Below are 20,704 nucleotides of genomic sequence, written 5' to 3'. Positions count from 1 at the left end.
CTGTATACCTGTATACACACACACACACACACACACATATATATATATATATATATATATATATATATATATATATATATATATATATATATATATATATATATATATACACACACACACACACATATCCACCAGCATAGAGCTTATGGGGCCGAAAACAGTAGTGGCTACATAACTTGTCCGCTGCCTCTGAGGCTGCTGTCTTCAATCCGCCCGATCCTATACAATCGGGCTGATTGACACCCCCTGCTAGCGGTCGATTGGCCGCGAATCTGCAGGGGGCGGCATTGCACAAGCAGTACAGAACTGCTAGCTTGTGCAATGATAAAAGCTGACAGCATATGCTGTCAGCATTTATCGATGTGCGGCGGACATGACTCACTGAAGGCTCAGATGATGGACAGCATTTTTTTTAGCAATAAAGTATTTTTAATTAAGGTATGTACATTTATGTTTTTTAGACATAATACTATTGCACACCTAATAGACTACAGTACAGTGTAAACATAACTTTTATATGCACTGGGAAACAAAAGAATAGTGTGACTCACTTTATTGTGATATTCTCTTTATTGCTGTGGTCTGGAACTGAATATCTGTATTTGCTAAACCCTCTCTTATAGATCAAACAGATAGCCTCCATGTTGCAACGCATGTTACAATATTGCACGGCAGTTATGTCATATGCGCATCATCAAATGCTTCAATTCATGCATCAAGCTCACCCACAGAGCTGCAAACACGCGGTGCGGCTTTAAGACTCAAGTAGTTTCGCACAGAGAAGGCAGAACATTGCAGGAAAATGTGAGAACTGAACATTGAATCACAATCATATTACAAATATAACAGATAAAAAAGTAATACAAATAATGCTTACTCTAATTCTTGTGTGTGTCATTTTTTATTGATCTTGAATGTGATAGATGTTTATGAATCCCACTATTAAACACATGATAAAGTGAGTTCTCGTCTTGCACAGGTGTTTATGGTGACACAGCATCCAAGATTATCTCCAGCCCCTTTATCTTTCTCAAGAATGAAATGTAAAATTTGAAAGCTGTGAAAATGAGGTACACTTTGCTTTTGGTCCATTTTGAATTGCTTTGTTCAACTTTTTCTTGAGATTAGTATTTAATGCCCTAAATGTATCTATACCCATTTTGTACAATGTCTCATTGATATAATCTCACCTTATACTTATGTTTTATTATTTATTTTGCTGCCATTATAATGTTACTGTGTTAGGACATAAGATAGACCTCCACAAGGCTGGCGACCGCGTGCATCCTGTAGAAGATCCCAAACGGGAGGCCTATGTTGACGATGGCTGTCCATATGGTTGGACCATAGAAATTTACCCCCAAGGGGTTATCGAACTCTGGACGGGCACCAAATGCTGGCATGATCCAGAACTGGAGACAGAAAAGCAGTGAAAAAAATGTTAAAGAGAAGAAGGTGTGGAGTACTGAAAATATTAAATAATAGATAAAAGGGAAAGAAGTTAAATTATATCATGCAAATTAAGGTTGAGGTTTTTTTTTTTTAATTTGTTTACTTGGATGAAAAAGGTTGTTATGCTGTTGGCCCCTTTAAGCTCAGAATTAGATCTACCAAAAAATATTTATAAACAATAATGAAAGAACAATGTTTTATACTTTATTTATTGTTCATGCTTTTCCCGTTATTTACTATTTATGATTTCAACTATCCAAGAGGCAGCATACTTAAATATGTCCCAGTGTACCCAACCCTTCTATATTGCATAAATTAGCACACCTAATTGATTGGTCACTCTAAGAAGAAAGGAAATGGTACAAAAAAATGAATGGTCCGATAAAGAGCATTATAGTGACAGTAAGCACCTTGAGATTTTTATATAAAATGTTGTGTAACGAAACAACTTTGCAATATATTTCCATGATTTGTTTTGCCCCCTTTTCATGTAATTTAGCTCTGAGAATCGAGGATTTGTCTAACTGCACTCTGCTGACTTATCATGGCTAACACTGCTTCATATCTGTCCCTAAATGGCTGTAAGTGATAACAATTGCAAAACAATGCAATTTATACTAACATAATGACTGTGGTTAGCCTTGTTGTCTGCAGAGTAAAGCCCAGATTGGTTCCTCCAAATAAGGCAAACAGTGGGTGGAGTTTGGCTATTAAAAACAATTGCATTAACAAGGGTTTTAAAAATATTTAAATCTGGCTGATGTGTTATTCTATAGCAGCACAACAGAAAACTGTCAAACCTTAACCCCTTAACGACCGAGGACGTGCAGGGTACGTCCTCAAAAAAAAGGCAGTTAACGCCTGAGGACGTACCCTGCACGTCCTCGGTGGGGAAAGCAGCTGGAAGCGATCCTGCTCGCTTCCAGCTGCTTTCCGGTTATTGCAGTGATGCCTCGATATTGAGGCATCCTGCAATAACCATTTTTAGCCATCCGATGTAGAGAGAGCCACTCTGTGGCCCTCTCTGCACCGGACATTAACGGCTAAGTTCGTTGGTGGGTGGGAGCGCCGGTGTGGGAGGCGTGTGGCGGCCATCGATGGCCCTGGATGATGCGGAGGTGGGCGGGATCGGGGGCGGGGATGCCCGGGGGCACGCACGGACGCGCGCACGTGCACGGGGAGGCGGTGGCGGGCGCGTGCACGGGGAGGGAGCGGGTGGGAACCGCTGCACTACAGAAATATTTGAATTTGAAGTGGGGAAAAAGGGGGATATTATCTTTAATTTAGCTAGATCGGTATGGCTGGTGGGATGTTAGTCTGTGGGGGGGAAGCTACACTACAGAAAAAAATAAAAATAAAATAATAAAACACTTTTTTTATGCAAACTGGGTACTGGCAGACAATTGTGGGGTGGGGGACGGAAGGGAGCTGTTTGGGAGGGATCAGGGGGTGTGATGTGTCAGATGGGAGGCTGATCTCTACACTAAAGCTAAAATTAACCCTGCAAACTCCCTACAAACTACCTAATTAACCCCTTCACTGCTGGGCATAATACACGTGTGGTGCGCAGCAGCATTTAGCGGCCTTCTAATTACCAAAAAGCAACGCCAAAGCCATACATGTCTGCTATTTCTAAAGAAAGGGGGTCCCAGAGAAGCATTTACAACCATTTGTGCCATAATTGCACAAGCTGTTTGTAAATAATTTCAGTGAGAAACCTAAAATTGTGAAAAATGTAACGTTTTTTTTTATTTGATCGCATTTGGCGGTGAAATGGTATCATGAAATATACCAAAATGATCAATACTTGGGGTGGTCTACTACACTATACTACAGCTAAAATTAACCCTAGAAGCTCCCTACATACTCCCTAATTAACCCATTCTCTGCTGGGCATAATACACATGTGGTGCGCAGTGGCATTTAGCAGCCTTCTAATTACCAAAAAGCAACGCCAAAGCCATACATGTCTGCTATTTCTAAAGAAAGGGGACCCCAGAGAAGCATTTAAAACCATTTGTGCAATAATTGCATAAGTTGTTTGTAAATAATTTCAGTGAGAAACCTAAAGTTTGTGAAAAAATTTGTGAAAAAGTGAACAATTTTTTTTATTTGATCGCATTTGGCGGTGAAATGGTGGCATGAAATATGCCAAAATGGGTCTAGATCAATACTTTGGGATGTCTTCTAAATAAATATATATACATGTCAATGGATATTCAGGGATTCCAGACAGATATCAGTGTCCCAATGTAACTAACACTAATTTTGAAAAAAAGTGGTTTGGAAAAGAACATAAAAACATTGGATATTTCTAAACTCAGGACAAAATTTAGAAACTATTTAGCATGGGTGTTTTTTGGTGGTTGTAGATGTGTAACATATTTTGGGGGTTAAAGTTAGAAAAAGTGTGTTTTTTTCCATTTTTTCATCATATTTTGTATTTTTTTTTATAGCAAATTATAAGATATGATGAAAACAATGGTAGATTTTGAAAGTCCATTTAATGGCGAGAAAAATGGTATATAATATGTGGGGGTACAGTAAATGAGTAAGAGGAAAATTACAGCTAAACACAAACACCACAAAAATGTAAAAATAGCCTTGGTCCCAAACAGACAGAAAATGGAAAAGTACTGTGGTCATTAAGGGGTTAAAGGGACACTGAACCCAATTTTTTTATTTCATGATTCAGATGGAGCATGCACTTTTAAGCAACTTTCTAATTTACTTCTATTATCAATTATTCTTCCTTCTCTTGCTATCTTTATTTGAAAAAGAAGGCATCTAAGCTAAGGAGCCAGCAAATGTTTGGGTTCAGAACCATGGACAGCACTGGTTTATTAGTGCTGTCCAATCAGCAAGGACAACCCAGGTTGTTCACCAAAAATGGGCTGGCATCTAAACTTACATTCTTGCTTTTCAAATAAACATACCAAGAGAATGAAGAAAAATTGATAAAAGGAGTAAATTAGAAAGTTGCTTAAAATTGCATGCTCTATCTGAATCACAAAAGAAAAAATTTGGGTACAGTGTCCCTTTAAACAAAGGAAAAGAGAAGACATGGGGCGGATTTATCAAGGGGTGAATGGCCCCTGATGACCCTGTTTCCGAAACAGCAGTTAAGAAGCAGCGGTTTTAAGACCGCGGCTCCTTAACTGGTCCACAGCCTCTGAGGCTGCGGACATCAATCTGCCCGATCGGGTTGATTGACACCCCCTGCTAGTGTCCGATTGGCCGCACATCTGCAGGGGGCGGCATTGCGCGAGCAGTTCACCAGAACTGCTTGTGCAATGTTAAATGCCAACAGTGTATGATAAATCAGCCCCATGGTTTGCTATATAACAGCAAAGTAAAGGAAACACAAGAAAATACACCACCTAAAAACAAAGCTTTCCCAAATTCAAGAGTCTATAATTCCTTCTGGAGATTGTTAAAAAAAAAAAAAAAGGACTTCAAAAGCCAGTTCTGATATCCCAATCCAGGACAGTAACTTGTGGACAGGGAATTTTCTGACGCTTGATACCTGATATTAGCAGCTAGCAGCAGAGTGAGAGCTGTAGAAATACATATGTGTGTGCTATTGGCTAGTTACTAGTTGAAAGTAAGCGCGTTCATGTGAGCGCAATTGAATTTAACGTGTGTCGTGATAGCGCAACTTCAGAGTTCTAGTTAACTGCTACATTTAAAACTACAGTTATATTCAAAATAACAGTAAATTATTTAAAAATTTTTTTGCATAAAACAATTATAAGGGCTCAAAGATATGAGGTCTCAGGTGTAAGGGAAAAAAGGCTGCAAAAGGCTTTAACATTAAAGGGACAGTGAAACCAAAAAAAAATTATTTTGTGATTCAGATAGAGCATGCAACAACGTAGATTTGCATAATCAACAAATGCAAGATAACAAGACAATGTAATAGCACTTAGTCTGAACTTCAAATGAGTAGTAGATTTTTTTTCTGACAATTTTAAGTTATGTCTTTTTCCACTACCACTGTACCATGTGACAGCCATCAGCCAATCACAAATGCATACACGTACCATGTGACAGCCATCAGCCATTCAAAAATGCATACACACTTATTCTTGCACATGCTCAGTAGGAGCTGGTGACTCAAAATGTTTAAATATAAAAAGACTGTGCACATTTTGTTAATGGAAGTAAATTGGAAAGTTGTTCAAAATGGCATGCTCTATCTGAATAATGAAAGTTTAATTTTATTGAGTGTCCCTTTAAGCAACTTTCTTCGTTCTCTTGCTATCTTTATTTGAAAAATAAGGCATCTAAGCTAAGGAGCCAGCACATTTTTGACTCACAGCACTTGTTTATTGGTGCTATCCAATCATCAAGGACAACCCAAATTGTTCACCAAAAATGGGCCGGCATCTAAACTTACATTCTTGCTTTTCAAATAAACATTCCAAGAGAATGAAGAAAATTTGATAATAGGAGTAAAGTAGAAAGTTGCTTAAAATTGCATGCTCTATCTGAATCACGAAAGAAAAAAAAATTGGGTGCAGTGACCCTTTAAGATATATGCATATACATGTCTAAATATGTATGTATGTATATATATATGTATATATGTGAACATATGTATATACATTTGTATATATGTATTTACAGACACATATATATATATATATATATATATATATATATATATATATAGACATTATATACATATAAGAGTATTGGAGCCCTTTGCAGTCAAGTTGCTGAAAACATGAAAAAGCATATTTACACAATATTCATATTTAATAAAGTGTTTAACTGTGTATTTACTGTAAATATTTCACATTCCAATGTTCTGCACAAAAGGGAATATGTTCTAAGTATTTTTAAATAGATATTCCTATATACAGTATATTTGTATAAACCTATATTATAAATAATCATATAGATATGTAGGTATATATATATATATATATATATATATATTTCACCGGTTTGCGCGCGAGTAAGGGTGTTAGGTTTCCCTCCCCACTTTTTGCACTTCATTGAAGTCTATGGAGGATTACATTAACACGGTCATGATATTCGAAGTTCAGGGTTTTGTGTGCGTCGAGTTAGCGCTCATGCAGAAACGTATTACTTTCAAGTTGTAATATGCTCACTACCCGATGCGCACAAAAAGCCATCTAGCAAGGTTAACGCAAAAAGGAGAGATAAATTGAGATCCACTTGTAATCTAGCCCCCCCCCCAAATATGTATACGATGCTGGTCGTTATGCCCTGTACGACGCTGGTCGTTATGCCCTTAAGAACCCTGTACGTCACTGCAGTCCTGGGCTTCTCTCTGCCACGAGTGGGGCACTGCAGAAATAGATTTGCAGAGTTACTGATGTGGCCCTCTCTGTGGCCCTTTCTGCATCGGATAGCGGTGGTGCCGATTGTTAGTGGGTAGGAGGGTAAGGAGGGAGGCGGGTGGGTGGTCCATTGCTGTAGGGGCGGGAGGAGGGCAGGAGTGGGTGGGACCGCTACGCCATGCTACAGGGAATGGAAAAAAAAATAAGTAAGTAATTGAGTGGGAAGGTGGGAGGAGGGGCAATGAGCGGGATCCTATGTGGGATCCATTAACGGTAAGGGATCTGGGAGGGGGGGTAGGGTATTGAGGGGGGGGGGGCTTTTTATTAGCATTTTAAATCTTGCAAAACAGGCAGACAGTGCTAGTTCATGTGTGCCATATAGACAATATTGTGCTCAATCATGTTGAAAATGATAATAGTTATACAAGAACCAGCACTGATTGGCTAAAATGCAAGATTGCATTTCAATTGCAAGATGCACTGAGATAAGGGGCAGTCTGTAGGGGCTTAGATACAGGACCACATCTTTACCCTGTGAGTCTTAGAACCACAGATCACATCTTTACCCTGTGAGTCTTCACTAGCTTAAGTGAGAAGATCTTCACAAAATGTATCTGCATGTTTTCTGGCCTCTACATAACATTGCTGCAGAATGGAATTGATGGGAAGACATAGGACATAAAAAAGACCATAGGGTGGGTCAGCACGAGCAGCAGAGCAAGCTAGAGCGTTGTAAGTCTTTGGCAAAAAGGTACAAACTAACTGTGTACCTCACTAATGTCACCAACCCAAAGCACAGACGTGTTTATTAAATAGAAATGAAACCCCCCAAAAATATTGTATGATTCAGACAGAGCAGCCATTTTAAACAACTTTCTAAAATACTTCTATTATCAATTTTTCTTTGTTCTCTTGGTTTCTTTTGTTGAAAAGCAGGGACATATACTTAGGAGCCGGCCCATTTATGGAGCTCTATATGGTAGCAGTTTTACAATAATGTTATCAATTTGCAAGAACACTAGACATGTAGTGCTCCAGATGTCTACCTAGGTATCTCTTCAACGGGGAGTTTCATTGGAATGAAGCAAATGTCATAATATAAGTACATTAGAAACTTTTTTAAATGCTAAGCTCATATCCCTTTGATATCAGATATCAGTCACAATGTGTGTGTAGTGTGTCACAGCAGAGACACAGAGAAGTGACTTGCACAAATGATAGATTTCCCACAGATGTCTAAACAAGAAAAACTATGTACCCTTCTTGGAAAAAAAAAAACAAAGCCACTATGATAGTGATACTGCCAAAATATGTAACAGACTGTCACAAGAATCCACAATAAGAAATAAGTGGCATTAGAAAAAGAGACACCTTCATCCCATCTATGGTCCTATCTAAATAGTTGTTATTGCTTTATCTTTTGTTGTAAAATATGGCTTAGTATTTTTGACTTGGTTTCAATGGATTTTGGTAAGTACAGACAAATAAAGAGGAAAGGTGTGTACATAAAATAATAGACAATACTCTCACCCCATACTTCCTTCCTACTCAAATTACAATAGGGTTTACTATCTTGAATTTGATACCGTAAAACAAAATAGATAGATATATCTTGTATACAACTAATAGTTTACTGTCTTGAATTTGATGCTGGATCACTATATATATAGCATGAAACGCGTCTGATAATGAGGGGCTTGGTTACCCCACTACAGTCTTGTTCTTATACACAGATGTATCTATGTGTTGGATACCTGCATGTTTTTAACCAGTGGATTGAATACATTTTGTATACTTTTATTCCTTTCGTTTGGATGTGTGCTCTCTTCAGAAGTGCCAGGAACGTTGAGCTTTTATTTATATATATATATATATCTTGTATAGAACTAATATACTCAGCATGTAATTATGGTAGTTTGAGAAACCCACATAGTGGAACCACAAGAGACACTGAGTGTGTGACCTCCATTCTGCTTGCAAAATGTTCTACTTACTATTATGTTTGAGAAAAGCAGGAACTGTGAGATCTCTCTTAGGCTACTCCTCTTCCAGTTAGCACCTGAATCACTTGAAATTATATGGGCTGGAATTCCCTGATGGTTTGAGTCTATTTCCATCACCTGGTCAGTTCCAGAATGGTTGATATGGGATGTGGCAGCATCATGATTAATGAAAACATTGTTGTACAAATCTTTCTCATGTCTCATTGAAGGACCATCATGTAGAGGTTGCCGGTGCAAACCCTCAATGATGAAAATGTTTTGGACTGTGTGCTGCACAAGCATAAGTAGCGAGTAAACCAAGTTTAAAGCATTGTGCAAATCACTAGGTGTTTTGGCCACTACGGCTACTATAGAATAAAAAGAGATGAAGTACTGACCCAATGCAGCACCAACTAGTAAACCAACATCCAGAGTGCGAGTGGGGTTCTTATGGTTATCCATGTCCCTCTTGTCAAATCTATAGATGATGGAACCAGCTATAGAGCACAAGGACATGAGACTGAGAGCCACAATATTAAATATGTAGAACATATTGAGAGCTTTTGGAAAACCTGTTTTTGCATTCATTTCAACTTCATAGACAATAAAGACACCAAGTCCAGCCAGGAGCACTCCAATCCCGAAGACTATTCCAACAAACAGACTGCGTACTTTAAAGGTATGGTGTGTGTGGTGGGAGTGCTGATTTATTATACGCCCCACATTCTTCCACATCACATAGGCCATTGTTGTGGCAAAAAGACTGTACTCAATATTAAAGGGGTACAGGTAGTAATAGCCAGTCTCCATGATTTTACACAAGTCAGTGGTACATTTACAGCCATCGGAGCCACCAGCTGGAATGGAAACAGAGAACACATCTTGTGACAAGAACTTTCATAAAAACAGAGACCTTTGACATTTAGTCTCCCCTCCCAATAATTTATGTCATACATCTTTTGTATATGCTGTGGCATTCCCTTTGTTTTAACCATCTGACTACGTACCCCTGTTACTATATATCACAAGTGGAGTTAGAAGTCCATTGTGATGGAACTAAAGGTTAAAAAGGAAAGAGCTGTTGATCTTTGTTGAGTATAGTTTTATTATTATTATTATTATGAATACATTATCCACCATCCAAAATTAACTAACAACTCTAGATGAAAGTGACTATTAGTTTAGAAATTGTTTCTTGGTCATTTTTTCTCAATTTAATAAATATTTTTCATACTATGGCAGCAATGTTATTTCCTTCTCCCAGTGCTATGTGTATGGGGAATCCTTGCTTTTTCTTGACTCAATTATAATGTACAAATGACAGCTCATTGGTGCCTCTTCTTACCTCTCGCTTGCTGACTTTTGTTGCTAATGTGGTCTTCGTTTAATAAATGTGTCTGGTGGTTGGACTCCTCTGTCACAGCAGCCATCCAAATAGCCAGGTTAGTGCTGAGGGTCAGCATAAGACCACATCTGTGGGATATGGGATATAACCACAACCATTAGTAAGCAGTTGCCAGTCTTCAAAGAAACTTCCTAGTTAGTTAATAAAAACAGTAAAGTGGGAAACACTTGACGATTCACATATGATAAAGTTTTACTGACGTTTTCAAAAGCAGAAGTGGTCAAAGGGAAAGTCAAGTCCAAAAAAAACTTTCATGTTTCAAATAGGGCATGTAATTTTAAACAACTTTCCAATTTAATTTTATCACCAATTTTGCTTTGTTCTCTTGGTATTCTTAGTCGAAAGCTAAACCTAGGAGGTTCATATGCTAATTGAAGGCCGCCTCTAATCTAAATGCATTTTGATAGTTTTTCACCACAAGAGGGCATTAGTTCACGTGTTTCATATAGATAACATTGAGCTCTTGCACGTGACTTTACCATGGAGACTGCTCTGATTGGCTAAAATGCAAGTCTGTCAAAAGCACTGAAATGAGGGGGCAGTCTGCTAAGGCTTAGATACAAGGTAATTACAGAGGTAAAACTTGTATAATTATAACTGTTGGTTATGCAAAACTGGGGAATTGGTAATTAAGGGATTATCTATCTTTTAAAACAACAAAAATTCTGGTGTTGACTGTCCCTTTAAGTCGTAGTGCCTGATATTTAAAACCTTGCCGCTCAGGAGAAATGGCCTAAGAAGTCTCATCGGTACTAGGGATGGGCGAATGTGGTGAAAGTGCAATTTGCTTTGGAGAACGAATAGTCCTGTGGACATTCGTTTTGGACAATCGAATGTTGATAAGAACAAAATTCCATTAAAATTCCGTATTCAAATGTTACTTTTGTTTGTGAATGTTCATAATTAGATCGAATATCCACATTTGAAATTTTGAATGTAACATTCGATTTAACAAATACAATCAAAAGTTTAATAGTTCATGTGGTAGGGAGTTTAGTAAATTGATACATAATAGATACATATATATAGATTTGAATTTTTCTATTTTGAATATTGCAAAATTCGAATATTACATTTAAAGAGAGCAGTAGAAATACTATTACAAATTTTGCTATTCAAATCATACAATATTCTAATTAGAAAAAAATCGAATATCATATTTAAAGATAGCATTAGAAATACTATTCTGTTAAACAAATGTTGTACAAACATTTGAAATTCAAAAATGAACAAAAGAATGTGTTAAAATTTGTTTCATTTTTCGAATGTTGCAAAACATTCGCCCATCCCTTGTCAGTACGGCGAGGAACCTAGAAAAAAATTAGAGACACAAATTTCCTCTTGAGAAATGTTTTTTTTGCTAAATAGTCTTCTTTATGTGAAACAGAGACTGCAACATTACAATACAAGATCTTAAAAAATACCAAACGTTTTTGTGTGATTTCGCTCCATGCCGGTGAGGTTTTGAATATCATGCCCAGAATGTCAACTAGCAACTATAACTAATTATTATTGACAGGAGTAGCTAATGCAGTAAACTTCATAGAAAGGCACTAGGGAAGATTTGGAAAGTCCAGGCCTGTAGGTGTTTATATTCTATTTAGAAAAATAACATAGCACTTTTAATAGAAGCAACGTGGTCAGACAGTGGCAACATCATATCAGAAACAATGTTCCAATCTGCTTCTACTGTCTAATTTGCTTTGTTCTCTTGGAATCCTTTGTTCAAAAGCATACCTAAATAGACTCAGCAGCTGGGATCTAGCCGCTGATTGGTAATCATACATTTATACCTGATATACAAGATAAACTATACTGGCTGCATTCCATAGAATGAATCTGAATGTGTGCCCCCATAGAGGTCTATTATGTGAGGGATGTGACACAGCAGGACTATTTGATATGCAGATGTTAGTGCTAAGGTTGCTAACTGCTAGCTGTATTTTCCTGGGCAGTTTTGAGCTACGCATGCTGCAAAGAGGAATTGTCCAGCAACATTATTCATATGCTGTCCAGAGCCCCAAAGCATGTTCCTCCCTGCACACCCAGCACATGTGTAACTCATAACTGTCCATAAAACATGGCTGAGGTAGCAACTCTTGTTTGTGCGCATTAAACTATTGCTTGAACGATAACAAATAACTTTGGCAATATGAGAGTAAAAATGGATGAAGTATGGATTGCTCAAGCAATGTAAACTCACAATAACGCTAATATTTTTGTGCTTCACTTGTTATGAATGCCTTAGTTTTTACACTTGGCAGCCCCTCAACAGCATGTGACCCTTACAGGTCAGCACATAATGCCCTACCCATGCATGTCTATGCCAGCATAACAATTTCAGGCTCTATTACAGCCCTGGTATACATTTATTTAAAGGGACATGAAAACCAAACTTTTTCTTTCATGATTCAGATAGAGCAGCAATTTTAAAGGGACAGTCTACACCGGATTTTTTATTGTTTTAAAAGATAGATAATCCCTTTATTACCCATTTCCCAGTTTTGCATAACTAACACATTTATAATAATATACTTTTAAACTCTGTGATTATCTTGTATCTAAGCCTCTGCAAACTGCCCCTTTTTTCAGTTCTTTTGACAGACTTGCAGACTAGCCAATCAGTGCCTGCTCCCAGATAACTTCTCGTGCACGAGCACAGTGTTATCTATATGAAATACGTGAACTAACACCCTCTAGTGGTGAAAAACTATTAAAATGCAATCTGAAAGAGGTGGGCTTCAAGGTCTAAGCAATTAGCATATGAACCTCCTAGGTTAAGCTTTCAACTAAGAACACCAAGAGAACAAAGCAAAATTGGTGATAAAAGTAAATTGGAAAATTGTTTAAAATTACATGCTCTATCTGAATCATGAAAGTTTATTTTGGCCTAGACTGTCCCTTTAGACAACTTTCCAATTTACTTCCATTAAAAAAAATGTGCACAGTCTTTTTAGATTTACACTTTTTTAGTCACCAGCTCCTACTAAGCATGTGCAAGAATTAATAGAATATACGTATATGCGTTTATGATTGGCTGATGGCTATCACATGATACAGGAGGAGTGGAAAAAGACAACTTTAAAATTTGTCAGAAATTTTTTTACTACTCACTTGTAGTTCAGACATAGGGGTAGATTTATCAAGCAGCGCATGCTGCAATCTACCCCCGGTGTTTCAGGTCCGCCTCTGAGGTGGCGGACAGCAATCATCCCGATCAGATTGGCCGCAAATGTGCAGGGGGCGGAATTGCACAAGCATTTCACAAGAAATGCTTGTGCAATGAGAAATGCCGACAGCGTATGCTGTCGGCATTTAGCTATGTCAGGCGGACATGATCTGCTACAGCCAGACATTTCATAAATCGGCCCCTAAGTGCCATTGCGTTGTCTTCTTATCATGCATTTGCCGATTATGCAAATCTACTGTATTTGCTGCTCCTTTAAGAAATATCTAGATAGGTAACATGCACAAATATAGTGGGGCCATTTAGTGCTCTTGCTAATGTATAACATTGTTGCAAAACAGCTACCATTTAGTGCTGTGCACGTGCACACTCCTGAACTTACCGTCCTGCTTTTCTACAAAGGATAACAAGTAAATGAAGAAAATTTGAAAATAGAAGTACATTGGAAAGTTGTTTAAAATAGTTTGTTCTACCTGAATCATGAAAGAAAGATGATGGGTTTAATGTCCCTTTAAGACATTGGTTTTAGATTGAATAAAACTGTGAAACTAATATCTTACTGAAAACACTTGCTGCAACATTACAACATCTGTACCTGCCCCTTAGCACAGCTATGGGTTTTTGATTGTTAAAAAAAGGATATTTCTAAGTTTCTAATAGAGGCTGGGTCACAAAGTAAATGCACACTCACACTCACACTCACACTGAGCTCACCTTGTGAGATTAATATGTATCTGCACACTCACACTCACACTGAGCTCACCTGGTGAGATTAATATAAATCTGCACACTCACACTGAGCTCCCCTTGTGAGACTAATATGTATCTGCACACTCACACTCACACTGAGCTCACCTTGTGAGATTAATATTTATCTGCATACTCACACTCACACTGAGCTCACCTTGTGAGATTAATATGTATCTGCACACTCACACTCACACTCAGCTCACCTTGTGAGATTAATATGTATCTGCACACTCACACTCACACTGAGCTCACCTTGTGAGATTAATATGTATCTGCACACTCACACACACACTGAGCTCACCTTGTGAGATTAATATGTATCTGAACACTCACACTCACACTGAGCTCACCTTGTGAGATTAATATGTATCTACACACTCACACTCACACTGAGCTCACCTTGTGAGATTAATATGTATCTGCACACTCACACTCACACTGAGCTCACCTTGTGAGATTAATATGTATCTGCACACTCACACTCACACTGAACTCACCTTGTGAGATTAATATGTATCTGCACACTCACACTCACACTGAGCTCACCTTGTGAGATTAATATGTATCTGCACACTCACATACACACTGAGCTCACCTGGTGAGATTAATTTGTATCTTCACACTCACACTGAACTCACCTTGTGAGATTAATATGTATCTGCACACTCACACTGAGCTCACCTTGTGAGATTAATATGTATCTGCACACTCACACTCACACTGAGCTCACCTTGTGAGATTAATATGTATCTGCACACTCACACTCACACTGAGCTCACCTTGTGAGATTAATATGTATCTGCACACTCACACTGAGCTCCCCTTGTGAGATTAATATGTATCTGCACACTCACACACACACGCACACTCACACTCACATTCACACTCACACTGAGCTCCCCTTGTGAGACTAATATGTATCTGCACACTCACACTCACACACACACTGAGTTTACCTGGTGAGATTAATATGTATCTGCACACTCACACACACACTGAGCTCACCTGGTGAGATTAATATGTATCTGCACACTCACACTGAGCTCACCTGGTGAGATTAAAATGTATCTGCACACTCACACTCACACTGAGCTCACCTTGTGAGATTAATATGTATCTGCACACTCACACACACACTGAGCTCACCTGGTGAGATTAATATGTATCTGCACACTCACACTGAGCTCACCTGGTGAGATTAATATGTATCTGCACACTCACACTCACACTGAGCTCACCTCGTGAGATTAATATGTATCTGCACACTCACACACACACTGAGCTCACCTGGTGAGATTAATATGTATCTGCACACTCACACACACACTGAGCTTACCTTGTGAGATTAATATGTATCTGCACACTCACACACACACTGAGCTCACCTGGTGAGGTTAATATGTATCTGCACACTCACACTCACACTGAGCTCACCTGGTGAGATTAATATGTATCTGCACACTCACATACACACTGAGCTCACCTGGTGAGATTAATATGTATCTGCACACTCACACTCACACACACACTGAGTTTACCTGGTGAGATTAATATGTATCTGCACACTCACACACACACTGAGCTCACCTGGTGAGATTAATATGTATCTGCACACTCACACTTACACTGAGCTTACCTGGTGAGATTAATATGTATCTGCACACTCACACACACACATACACTGAGCTCACCTGGTGAGATTAATATGTATCTGCACACTCACACACACACTGAGCTTACCTTGTGAGATTAATATGTATCTGCACACTCACACACACACTGAGCTCACCTGGTGAGGTTAATATGTATCTGCACACTCACACTCACACTGAGCTCACCTGGTGAGATTAATATGTATCTGCACACTCACATACACACTGAGCTCACCTGGTGAGATTAATATGTATCTGCACACTCACACTCACACACACACTGAGTTTACCTGGTGAGATTAATATGTATCTGCACACTCACACACACACTGAGCTCACCTGGTGAGATTAATATGTATCTGCACACTCACACTTACACTGAGCTTACCTGGTGAGATTAATATGTATCTGCACACTCACACACACACATACACTGAGCTCACCTGGTGAGATTAATATGTATCTGCACACTCACACTCACACTGATCTCACCTGGTGAGATTAATATGTATCTGCACACTCACACTGATCTCACCTGGTGAGATTAATATGTATCTGCACACTCACACTGAGCTCACCTTGTGAGATTAATATGTATCTGCGCACTCACATACACACTGAGCTCACCTGGTGAGATTAATATTTATCTGCACACTCACACTCACACTGAGCTCATCTTGTGAGATTAATATGTATCTGCACACTCACATACACACTGAGCTCACCTGGTGAGATTAATATGTATATGCACACTCACACTCACACTGAGCTCACCTTGTGAGATTAATATGTATCTTCAAACTCACACTGAGCTCACCTTGTGAGATTAATATGTATCTGCACACTCACACACACACACTGAGCTCACCTTGTGAGATTAATATGTATCTGCACACTCACACACACACACTGAGCTTACCTGGTGAGATTAATATGTATCTGCACACTCACATACACACTGAGCTCACCTGGTGAGATTAATATGTATCTGCACACTCACACTCACACTGAGCTCACCTTGTGAGATTAATATGTATCTGCACACTCACACACACACTGAGCTCACCTGGTGAGATTAATATGTATCTGCACACTCACACACACTGAGCTCACCTTGTGAGGTTAATATGTATATGCACACTCACACTCACACTGAGCTCACCTTGTGAGATTAATATGTATCTGCACACTCACACTTACACTCACACTGAGCTCACCTTGTGAGATTAATATGTATCTGCACACTCACACACACACTGAGCTTACCTTGTGAGATTAATATGTATCTGCACACTCACACACACACTGAGCTCACCTGGTGAGATTAATATGTATCTGCACACTCACACTGAGCTCACCTGGTGAGATTAATATGTATCTGCACACTCACACTCACACTGAGCTCACCTTGTGAGATTAATATGTATCTGCACACTCACACTGATCTCACCTGGTGAGATTAATATGTATCTGCACACTCACACTGAGCTCACCTTGTGAGATTAATATGTATCTGCGCACTCACATACACACTGAGCTCACCTGGTGAGATTAATATGTATCTGCACACTCACACTCACATTGAGCTCATCTTGTGAGATTAATATGTATCTGCACACTCACATACACACTGAGCTCACCTGGTGAGATTAATATGTATATGCACACTCACACTCACACTGAGCTCACCTTGTGAGATTAATATGTATCTTCAAACTCACACTGAGCTCACCTTGTGAGATTAATATGTATCTGCACACTCACACACACACACTGAGCTCACCTTGTGAGATTAATATGTATCTGCACACTCACACACACACACTGAGCTTACCTGGTGAGATTAATATGTATCTGCACACTCACATACACACTGAGCTCACCTGGTGAGATTAATATGTATCTGCACACTCACACTCACACTGAGCTCACCTTGTGAGATTAATATGTATCTGCACACTCACACACACACTGAGCTCACCTGGTGAGATTAATATGTATCTGCACACTCACACACACTGAGCTCACCTTGTGAGGTTAATATGTATATGAACACTCACACTCACACTGAGCTCACCTTGTGAGATTAATATGTATCTGCACACTCACACTCACACTGAGCTCACCTTGTGAGATTAATATGTATCTGCACACTCACACACACACTGATCTTACCTTGTGAGATTAATATGTATCTGCACACTCACACACACACTGAGCTCACCTGGTGAGATTAATATGTATCTGCACACTCACACTGAGCTCACCTGGTGAGATTAATATGTATCTGCACACTCACACTCACACTCACACTGAGCTCACCTTGTGAGATTAATATGTATCTGCACACTCACACACACACTGAGCTCACCTGGTGAGATTAATATGTATCTGCACACTCACACTCACACTGAGCTCACCTGGTGAGATTAATATGTATCTGCACACTCACACTCACACTGAGCTCACCTCGTGAGATTAATATGTATCTGCACACTCACACACACACTGAGCTCACCTGGTGAGATTAATATGTATCTGCACACTCACACACACACTGAGTTTACCTTGTGAGATTAATATGTATCTACACACTGAGCTCACCTGGTGAGGTTAATATGTATCTGCACACTCACACTCACACTGAGCTCACCTGGTGAGATTAATATGTATCTGCACACTCACATACACACTGAGCTCACCTGGTGAGATTAATATGTATCTGCACACTCACACTCACACACACACTGAGTTTACCTGGTGAGATTAATATGTATCTGCACACTCACACACACACTGAGCTCACCTGGTGAGATTAATATGTATCTGCACACTCACACTCACACTGAGCTCACCTTGTGAGATTAATATTTATCTGCACACTCACACTTACACTGAGCTTACCTGGTGAGATTAATATGTATCTGCACACTCACACACACACATACACTGAGCTCACCTGGTGAGATTAATATGTATTTGCACACTCACACTCACACTGAGCTCACCTGGTGAGATTAATATGTATCTGTACACTCACACTGATCTCACCTGGTGAGATTAATATGTATCTGCACACTCACACTCACACTGATCTCACCTTGTGAGATTAATATGTATCTGCACACTCACACTCACACATACACTGAGCTCACCTTGTGAGATTAATATGTATCTGCACACTCACACTCACACTGAGCTCACCTGGTGAGATTAATATGTATCTGCACACTCACACTGATCTCACCTGGTGAGATTAATATGTATCTGCACACTCATATACACACTGAGCTCACCTGGTGAGATTAATATGTATCTGCACACTCACACTGAGCTCACCTGGTGAGATTAATATGTATCTGCACACTCACACTCACACTGAGCTCACCTTGTGAGATTAATATGTATCTGCACACTCACACACACACTGAGCTCACCTGGTGAGATTAATATGTATCTGCACACTCACACTCACACTGAGCTCACCTGGTGAGATTAATATGTATCTGCACACTCACACTCACACTGAGCTCACCTCGTGAGATTAATATGTATCTGCACACTCACACACACACTGAGCTCACCTGGTGAGATTAATATGTATCTGCACACTCACACACACACTGAGCTCACCTGGTGAGATTAATATGTATCTACACACTGAGCTCACCTGGTGAGGTTAATATGTATCTGCACACTCACACTCACACTGAGCTCACCTGGTGAGATTAATATGTATCTGCACACTCACATACACACTGAGCTCACCTGGTGAGATTAATATGTATCTGCACACTCACACTCACACACACACTGAGTTTACCTGGTGAGATTAATATGTATCTGCACACTCACACACACACTGAGCTCACCTGGTGAGATTAATATGTATCTGCACACTCACACTCACACTGAGCTCACCTTGTGAGATTAATATTTATCTGCACACTCACACTTACACTGAGCTTACCTGGTGAGATTAATATGTATCTGCACACTCACACACACACATACACTGAGCTCACCTGGTGAGATTAATATGTATTTGCACACTCACACTCACACTGAGCTCACCTGGTGAGATTAATATGTATCTGTACACTCACACTGATCTCACCTGGTGAGATTAATATGTATCTGCACACTCACACTCACACTGATCTCACCTTGTGAGATTAATATGTATCTGCACACTCACACTCACACATACACTGAGCTCACCTTGTGAGATTAATATGTATCTGCACACTCACACTGAGCTCACCTGGTGAGATTAATATGTATCTGCACACTCACACTGATCTCACCTGGTGAGATTAATATGTATCTGCACACTCATATACACACTGAGCTCACCTGGTGAGATTAATATGTATCTGCACACTCACACACACACTGAGCTCACCTTGTGAGATTAATATGTATCTACACACTCACACACACACTGAGCTCCCCTTGTGAGATTAATTTGTATCCGCACACTCACACTCACACACACACTGAGCTCACCTTGTGAGATTAATATGTATCTGCACACTCACACTCACACTGAGCTCACCTTGTGAGATTAATATGTATCTGCACACTCACACTCACACACACACTGAGCTCACCTTGTGAGATTAATATGTATCTGCACACTCACACTCACACTGAGCTCACCTTGTGAGATTAATATGTATCTGCACACTCACACACACACTGAGCTCCCCTTGTGAGATTAATTTGTATCTGCACACTCACACTGAGCTCACCTTGTGAGATTAATATGTATCTGCACACTCACACTCACACTGAGCTCACCTTGTGAGATTAATATGTATCTGCACACTCACACTCACACTGAGCTCACCTGGTGAGATTAATATGTATCTGCACACTCACACACACACTGAGCTCCCCTTGTGAGATTAATTTGTATCTGCACACTCACACTGAGCTCACCTTGTGAGATTAATATGTAT

At 39.4% G+C, this 20,704-nt stretch overlaps 1 protein-coding gene across 1 annotated transcript in view; it reads right to left on the bottom strand.

The window, feature by feature from the left end:
- Nucleotides 1–606: 606 nt before the first annotated feature.
- The window catches only part of LOC128643823 (proton channel OTOP2), a 31,008-nt gene continuing 10,910 nt past the window's right edge, over nucleotides 607–20,704 (bottom strand). The window contains exons 5-7 of the mRNA XM_053696641.1: nucleotides 10,092–10,219; nucleotides 8,759–9,603; nucleotides 607–1,412 (exon numbers count right to left, since the gene is read on the bottom strand). Coding sequence (XP_053552616.1) covers nucleotides 1,242–1,412; nucleotides 8,759–9,603; nucleotides 10,092–10,219 — 1,144 coding nt within the window. The 3' untranslated portion in view covers nucleotides 607–1,241. The remainder of the gene's footprint in view (nucleotides 1,413–8,758; nucleotides 9,604–10,091; nucleotides 10,220–20,704) is intronic.

Source organism: Bombina bombina, chromosome 1 (genome assembly GCF_027579735.1).
Source record: "Bombina bombina isolate aBomBom1 chromosome 1, aBomBom1.pri, whole genome shotgun sequence".
Lineage (NCBI taxonomy): Eukaryota > Metazoa > Chordata > Amphibia > Anura > Bombinatoridae > Bombina > Bombina bombina.
Note: the sequence above shows the minus strand (reverse complement) of the source record. Positions and strands in the feature narration are given on the sequence as shown.